This window comes from Arachis hypogaea, chromosome 9 (assembly GCF_003086295.3).
Source record: "Arachis hypogaea cultivar Tifrunner chromosome 9, arahy.Tifrunner.gnm2.J5K5, whole genome shotgun sequence".
NCBI classification, from domain to species: Eukaryota; Viridiplantae; Streptophyta; class Magnoliopsida; order Fabales; family Fabaceae; genus Arachis; species Arachis hypogaea.
In genome coordinates, this window is record NC_092044.1 from 10,522,100 (window position 1) to 10,530,841 (window position 8,742).

The window sequence follows — 8,742 nt, forward strand, 5'->3', positions numbered from 1 at the left end:
CAGTATTAGGTTTTAATTTCAATTCCCCAAACCTAGCCACAGCATAGAACTGGACAATGTTGCTTTATTTCCAAAATTCAGAATAGCAACCCAACACCGTAAACAGAGAACCGTTGAAAAGACATAGACTATCATCAAAATTAAACTAATCTGGATTAACAAAAAAACTTAATCGGACATACCTTGATGAGAACCAGAGGTTGAGCTTCAACGGATAAAAAATGCACTGTCGGAGTTGGAGGGAGGTGACCTTTACCTAATCCGATGCACCTAATGCGAAGGCAGCCGAAAAATGAATGTTGGTAAACCAGCTTCCAGCAGCCACAGCTTCGGATCTAGCAGAAGTTCTGCTACAAAATTCTCTCCGGAGCCACATCAGTTTAGCGTTTGTCCTCTCCTGAGTTGACGTTGACGCCAATCCGATGAAAGCAGAGTACCAGTTCCGGAAGCTGTTACTCGAAGGAGATCATTCTTGATAAATGGACACTAAAAATTAAACAGGGTTGGGTAGTGGGTTCTAGGATAACAAATTCCAGGGTTGGGTAGTGGGTATAGAACGAAGGCGAAAAAACCAGTGGGCAGTGGGTTCTATGCGTTTTCCAGGAAGTGAAACATGAATTAAAGGCTTGTGAGACATGCATGTTGAATTTCAGAAAGTGATGGAGGGTATTTTATAAAATGAAAAACAAGTTAGAGATTATAAATTATAATTATAAATGTTCCCCAATACACTATATAGTATATGTATACAATAATTAATGTAGTATTTGTTATAGTATATGTTCATTAAAGGCTTTTGCTATTATCAATGAATGCAATTAATGAAAGGTTGAAAATTTTTTTGATCAACGGCTGAGATGAAGACACATGTGCAAGGGTAACTTACCCACAAAATTGCCATGGATTTGGAAGAAAACACCTTATTTTATTTAGGTAGTTGTATGATCAATTTGAATGTTGAAAAACCACGTCATGATATATTTTTGAAAAAATAATTTTCGCAGTTGTCAGATACGGATAAATATGACTTTGACTTCGTGCTATTAGAAAATTTGTCAATTTATAAACAACAATGCTAATGTTAGGGAAAAAAAGTATTAGCCAAAAATCAACTAAATATTCTTCTGCTAAGTATCAAAATATTTTTTTTCATACTAAATGGATATTTTTTTATATATTTTTTGAATTTTTTGTATTAGAAATGTGAATGTCTCTATTTCTTTAAAAATTTCATTATTTTTTTTAAATTTTATAGATATTTAATTATTTTTACTAAAATATAACTAGATATTTCTTTTGTTAAGTATTATGATATTTTTTTATATTAAATAAATATTTTTTATATTTCTGTAATTGTTCAAAGACTCCTTTTTGCTTAGATCAAGTGTGTAGTTTGCAGTCTCTTTAATCATCAAAACGACACCTAATATTCCAAAAGGCAGAGAACAACATCGTGATCACGTGGATAACTTCGAGAACTTGAATCTCCGCGCGACGCACCAGATTGTGGAGTCCTGGTCACGCGCCGCGCGCATGCTGCTCGAGTGTTGCAGAGTCGGTGGAAGGAAGAAGGTTCGAGAAGGCCGCGAGGGAGTGCTACGCAGTGGAGCGGATCTAGAAGCTTCTAACGTAGATCAAGGAGCTTCACTTATTGATGGATCCAAACGATTTGATGAAGCTGAAGAAGCAGATTGAGATTCGGTGTTTCGGCGATACGACAGCATTTTGCTTCCGGTCGAATGAGCTAGTGGAGGTGACAAAGATGTGTAGGGAGATGAAGAGGATGGTGCCGGAGATATTAGAGGTGGAGGTTGATCCGAAGGGAGGGCCAGGAATAGTGGAGGCCGCGATGAGGGTTTATGCGGAAAAGAAGGAGAGTATGGTGGAGGTGTTGCAAGTGATGCAAGGAATAGAGGCGGCGATGAAGAGATTCTTCTTCGGTTACAAGTAGGTTGTGGTGGCGGTGACGGAGAGTGCGGAGGCTGGCGGGAACCGAGTTGGTTCCGGCGACTCGCTGATAGAAGAGGAGTGGGTCGTGGTGGGAGGCGGAGAGGGTCTGACGGTGAGAGAGGGGTCTGTATGTGTGTTTGTTGGAGGTTGGTAGATTAATGTGAGAGAGAAAAAAACGTTTTTATAAATTTTAATTAGGTTTACTTAATCTTTTAAATTTTTTAAATTTTGAATTTAAAAAATTTAAAATTAATTAATTATTAATATAAATTAATATAATTTTATTTAATTTTTGGATAGGAACATTTTGGTTCAGTATACTTTTTCATTTATAAATTATACATTGATATAATTTTTTTAATTTTATGTCGTATCAGTCTATCTTACGGCTCTTCATCATTGATGAGTAGTATTTTATTGTCAACTGTTAATGTCACCCTTGGTGTTGTAAATTGGCAATGACGACCTGAGAGTTTGATTTATCCCAAAAATAGAAAAATGAAAGAGATTTATTTATTTATTTATTATTCTATGCTTTAAAGACTTTACTTAAAATGTTTAATTTATTATTTCAACAACAACAACAAAAAATTAAAATATTTATGAAGAAATTTTTAAAAATAACACTTTATATACCATTTTTTAGTTGAGTTATTGGCATACATCATGTATGTAGTATCAAAATATTATTTTATCATAGGAAGTTGATAACTGATATACATAACTCAATATTATTTTCATGCAACATCCATCATTATTAATTATTATTATTTTTTATAGGGTACCTAACATATTATTTATCAACTTATTACCAATAATAATTAATTATTATATTTTAAACATATATATAAATAGACATACTTAAAAAATATATTTATAAAGACACTTCTATTATATACAATTATAAAAAAATATATTTTTATTAGACACATTCACAAAGACACTTTCATTCAATACAATTATAAACAAGAATTGATAGAAGTTGGCAGAAATGCTGTTCGTAACGTAGCGGAATTATTTTTTTAATACGCTATACATCACAATAAAGCAAAGATAACACGTACGGAAACAACATTAGCTAATATAATCACTTTAATAGTTTAATTAATTAAGCTCTTAACATGTGCTATTGGTTTAAGGTGAAGAGGCACTTTCTTTGAGACAACGAGTCCATATTCCTCACTCATATCAATGTCATGAGCTGATGAGATATTTTCTGGAAGCTTCCAATCGAACCAATAGAGAAGGCTAGCAAGAACATACTCAACAATAGCAACCCCAAAGAACACTCCAGGACAACCCCTTCTCCCAAATCCAAATGGAAGGAACTCAAACCATTGATCACCATTGAAATCAATTTCACTTTTCTCAAATCTCTCAGGCATGAACTCCTCAGGCCTTTCCCACAATCTTGGATCCCTTTGAATTGCCCATGCATTAGTTAGTACCTATATATGTTGCACCAATATACAAATACACAATTATATTAAATATGATAAATTAAACAATTATAATAAAAAATAATATTATGAAAAGAATAATACTCGAGAATTTTTTTCAACTAATATCAGTCAAAATTTTTAAAATTATTTAATTAATTTTAAATTCTAGATCTAAATCATAAATTTTTTATTCTAAATTTTAAATTTTTTTGAAGAAAAAAACAGTTACACTTGTATTTACCATTGTTTTTGGTGGAATATCGAATCCATTGAGTTTGACATGAGCCATGGTCTCTCGTGGAGGCAAAACGGTGCAAGGTGGGTGCAACCTTAGAGTCTCCTTCACTACACACTTGAAGTATTGCATTTGGTTGATGTGGTTTTCTTCCACTTTTGATGAATTGTTACATCTCACAACCCTTCTCACTTCTTCTTGAACTTTCTTCATAATTTCTGGATTTTGCACAAGTCTTGTCATTGCCCATTCTATAGTTGCTGAAGTTGTGTCCGTGCCCCCTACAAACATGTCCTGCAATAATTCATCAATTTATTATATATATTATCACTGTTTAAATATTTAGTGTTGGCCATATATAATTTATTTACAAGAACATTTTGTAACTTTAGTAAGAAAAAGAAGGGTTCAAAGTTTATCCAATGTAAGATATCACATTGTTTGAAAAAATATTTGGTTCCATAATTTCTTTTGTAAAATATAAGGAAAAAAAGAAATTTGTATATTATTAATTTATACTTTGTTTAAATAGTTTAATTTACACTTTGTTTAATTGGAAGATGAAAAATAAAAGAAAAAATAAGAAAAAAATAAAAAATAGAAAAAAATTAATTTTTTATATTATTTGAATGAAGAGAAAATAAATAAAAAAATTAAAAAAATTATAACCAAGTAAAATTATATTAATACTTCATTTTTTTTGCTTTTTTTAATATCATGAATAAATTAGTAATTTAATTTTTATTTTAAAATTGTCATATATTTTTATGGTAAGTTTGAGAGAAAAATTTGAAGGTAGGTTTCACATTACTGTTTTTCTTTTCCTTCCAATTTTTATTGTCATCCAATCAATAAAAAAATAAAATTTTCCATCTATTTTTCTTCCTTATATTTTTTTTCCTTTTGATTTCTATTGATCCAAACAGTCTCTCAACGATTGATGTGGATTATATATATATATATGATGAATACTATAGTGTTTAAAAGATGTTATCTATTTATTAAAAAAGTTAAAAAATAATATTTAATTTAAAAAATATAACAATAAATAATTTTTAAAAAATTAAAATTTACTATAAAAAGTAAATTAGATAAAATTTAAACACCAATTTATAGACACCATAAAATTAGCATATATATATATACAACAAATGAAAAGAAAACCATTGAATAAAATATCAAAATAGTCAACAACTTCTAAATCAGAAATCATAATATATTTAGAATAGTTACTAGCGATATTATGATGAGCATGTAATAAACTAATAAGATTTTGAAGATTTTGCGTCTGACGGTTTGCAGACGAAATCTGTTGTCCAGGAGGTTACGTACGTTGAAGTGGAGTATAATAATTAGACACTCAATTCAATCTAATCATTATCAAATTAACATGTTATTCATATATTAAAATCAGCTATTTTAATAACTAATTTTAATATATACATAATATAATTAAATAATTATATATTAAACAAAATTGACTTTTGGCGTAGAGGTTATTTAAAAATTATAAAAATAGATGTCAACATAATATATAGAAATTTAGATATTTAAAAACAATTTCTCATTTCATATAAAAACTAAACATTCATGATTTAGATACTTACTCGATTAGAAAAAATAATATTTTTTTAAATATATGTGTTTGATAAGATATTTAAAATACAATTTAACAAAAAAAAAGATTTATATTTATGTATATATAAAATTAATAATTAAAAATTATTAAATAATAATTTAATTAAATATATAATTTTTGTCTACTTAGCACATAATTAATAAATACAAGAAATTAAGGCTTAGCTTAAAAAGTCGGATTCTTTTTCTTTTATTTATTTATTTATTTATTTATTAATTAATAAAGTGAAAGATGAGACATATTATATTGTCGTTCCCTTGTCTGTAAGGCACTAATAATATGACTCAGTTTCGTAAATATTGGATAAGAGATGAATGATCTGAATGAGATACGTAATATATCCTTTGACCTCATCTGTTGAATTCATGTTATGGAATAATACATATGGGACAAAAACATTACGTATCCTTTAGGTTTCTTACTTTTTTCTAAATTTCACTTTCCTTTTTTGTAATTGGCAATTTATTTGTTTGGGTGAAAAAATATATTTTTTTGAGTTTTTTATTAAAAAAATTTATAGAAAAATAAAATAATTTTATATTTACTCCAAAAAAAAATTTTATTCATCAATTATAAGAAAATATTTAAAAAATATAAATTATAATTTCTTAAAAAATATTTTTTTATTTTTTAATATTTATTTTTATCATTAAAAAATTACTAAATATCCTAAAAATAAAAAATTATTATCTTTTTTATTAATTTAATAACACCCAAATAAGTATAATATGCGTTTAATTAGTATACTCCAACTTTTTATGCAAAATTTATTATTCAATTATGAGTTATGTTGCTAATTCGTAAAAATATAGAAATCAAATATAAATAAGAGATTGCAAATCTAACTAAAGAAAAAAAATATGAACGTAAATATATAAAATATAATAATTTATGTCTCTATTTTTATCACAAGTATTGTGAAAATTATGTAATATATGAACGTAAATCATGGTTAGTCTATGTATAAAAATTAAATTTAATGCATTAATGATCTATTAGTAAGAAATTATTAGTTTTTTAAAATTTTTATTTTTACTAATTAATTCTTAGTTACTAAAATTATTTTTTAATTAAACCAAGCTGACCAAAATATTATTTGCTTAAAGTTATTTTTATTGGACTAAAATGAGAAGTTCTTGATCACTAGATCAGAAAATACCGTATCTAACTCAAAAACCTTAAGATAATAAGTTAATAGATCTCTCATTTTATAAACTTTTCATTTTTTTTATTTTTTTCAATGTGGGACTAATTTTATACATCTTATACTTGCAACATTAATAATTTTCGTACAAAAATGATAGTTAAAAATTTTATAATTATAACTTATTAGTCAAATATATTAAACAATTTAAAAATTTATATCTGATGTCTTTCAATCATGTTAGATATATAAAAAAATCAATTATTATTTTAATTATTAATATAAAATATATTTTAAAATATATAATGACTAATTGAATAATTAATTTTTAGCGTTCATATATATAATAATATTTTTGAAAAATATTAAAAAATCAATAAAATTTATTATTTTTTATCAACGTTAACCAACAACATTTAAAAGCATAAATTAGAAGTATATTAATAGATAAATTGATAACTAAAAAAATTAGGTTAATGATTAAAATATTAACCCAAAACAATAAATTATGGTTCGTCGAATTTTTTTTATATTTTTTTGCCTTTACATAAAAACTAGTGAGGGGTGGGTCACCTTATGAAGTAGCACATGTATTATTGTTGGTTATGAAATTGATCGAAAATGTGAAAATTTAAGTACAATTGATTTCATGTGAATAATTATTCTTAAATATTAATTCCATGTAAAGTAGTGAAGATGATTTCAACTGAGTTTTCATCTATTGAAAGCTAAGAAAGGAACAGAGAAAAGATAGATAGATAGGGCATACCATGAGAAGTGATTTAATGTCATTGTTGGTAAGCATATACTCCCCATCAACCATAGCATCTTCTTGAATTCCAAGTAGTACATCCACCAAATCCTTCTTATTATTACTACCATCACCATCACTTTCTCCCTTCTTTGCCATTTTATGCTCTTCAATAACCTTATCAAACAATCCATCCAACGTTCTAAAAGTCTCTCTATACCTCCCAATCTTCCCACTAACCACATCAACCCAACCCAATGCCGGAAAATAATCCCCCACCGTAAACGCCGTCAAATAAATCATCACTCTCCTCGCCAAATCTTGAATCCCACCTTCTTTCCCGTACTTTCTTCCCAACGCGCACTTACAAACTATGTTGTTCGAACTCGCAACCACCATCTCCCCCAGGTTCACCGCTTCGTCGTTTGAACTCGCTCTCACCAACACCCTCACCATCTCTTCAACTTCCTCTTCTCGGATCGCTCTGAATGATTGCACTCTTCTCGTGCTAAGAAGCTGAAGCACGCATATCTTCCTCTTCTGCCTCCAGTCATCTCCGTAGAGACCGAACCCGACGTCGGTGGCGCCGTACAGCAAGATCTTCGTGGCCGTGTTTTGTGGCCGGTTTGAGAAAACTAGGTCGTAGTTTTTGGCTATCTTTTTTGCAAGTTCGGCGGATGAAACTACCAGAGTTGGGCTGGGTCTTTGACCCAATTGTAGCATCATGATATCGCCGTAAGTTTTGGAGAGGTTTCCAAGAGAAAGGTGTGGGAGTGTGCCGAACTGGAGGAGGTTTCCGATGAAGGGTAGTTTTGGTGGTGATGGAGGAAGGTTCATTGGATTGGGTTTGGGTTTCTTTGTGTGGTTGAAGACGAAGAAGACGGTGATTGCAAAGAGTAGCCATAGGTGAATGTTGGAAAAAAGGGGTTCTTGGATTTGGTCGTAGATCCAAGTCTTGAAAGCCATTATTATTGTTAACTTCTTTCTTAATTCTTATTATGTATATCCTTTTGCGAAGCATATATAGAAGCCCATAACCCACTTGTATATATAGTCATGTTAGCTCTATTCATTATCATAAACACCAGTAACGTGCACACACTCCACTACTTTTTTATTATTGGATGCAATTAGATATTCTTTAAAAATGGTCTATTATTTAATTTTTAAAAAAATTAAAAATAAATACTTTTTTTATAAAAATAAATATTTAAATTAATTAAATAATATTATTTAAATTAAAAAGTGAACTAATTTTTATTAATATACTAATATATGATTAAATAAATAAACAAAATAAGCGTTTGTTATGGTACGAAACTACATTTAAGTATTTACACATATCAATATGACAATACTGTGGACAAATGAAAATGTGATGCATAGAGTTAGAAACAAGAGAATAATTAAAGAAAGAATTTTGTGTATTATTTAATCTGAAAAAAATATAATTTATAAGGGTTATATATAACTGCTAAAAAAATTAAAATAATAAAAGTATAAAATCTTATAATTAATATATAGATATATTATATAAATATAAATAATACTAATTGATCTAATTTAATTTTAATTTTTTTT

General features: G+C 28.3%; 1 protein-coding gene and 1 pseudogene across 1 annotated transcript; one reads left to right on the forward strand and one right to left on the reverse strand.

The window, feature by feature from the left end:
- Positions 1-292: 292 nt before the first annotated feature.
- LOC112708855 (nematode resistance protein-like HSPRO1) lies at positions 293-2,104 on the forward strand (annotated as a pseudogene).
- Positions 2,105-2,846: 742 nt separating this feature from the next.
- LOC112710329 (phenylacetaldehyde oxime monooxygenase CYP71AN24) lies at positions 2,847-8,242 on the reverse strand. The gene is made up of 3 exons (XM_025762499.3): positions 7,180-8,242; positions 3,634-3,921; positions 2,847-3,398 (listed from the first exon to the last, which is right to left on the reverse strand). The coding sequence occupies exons 1-3, from the start codon at positions 8,125-8,127 to the stop codon at positions 3,051-3,053; spliced, it is 1,584 nt and encodes a 527-aa protein (XP_025618284.1). The 5' UTR covers positions 8,128-8,242; the 3' UTR covers positions 2,847-3,050.
- Between the last annotated feature and the right edge of the window lie 500 nt (positions 8,243-8,742).

Excerpts from the sequence above, each read along its gene's own strand:
- LOC112710329 (XM_025762499.3), bottom strand. The coding sequence starts at position 8,127 with ATGGCTTTCAAGACTTGGATCTACGACCAAATCCAAGAACCCCTTTTT. Across the intron at positions 3,922-7,179 it reads ACATTAAATCACTTCTCATG|GACATGTTTGTAGGGGGCAC; the intron begins GTATGCCCTATC and ends GAATTATTGCAG. Across the intron at positions 3,399-3,633 it reads ATATTCCACCAAAAACAATG|GTACTAACTAATGCATGGGC; the intron begins GTAAATACAAGT and ends CAACATATATAG.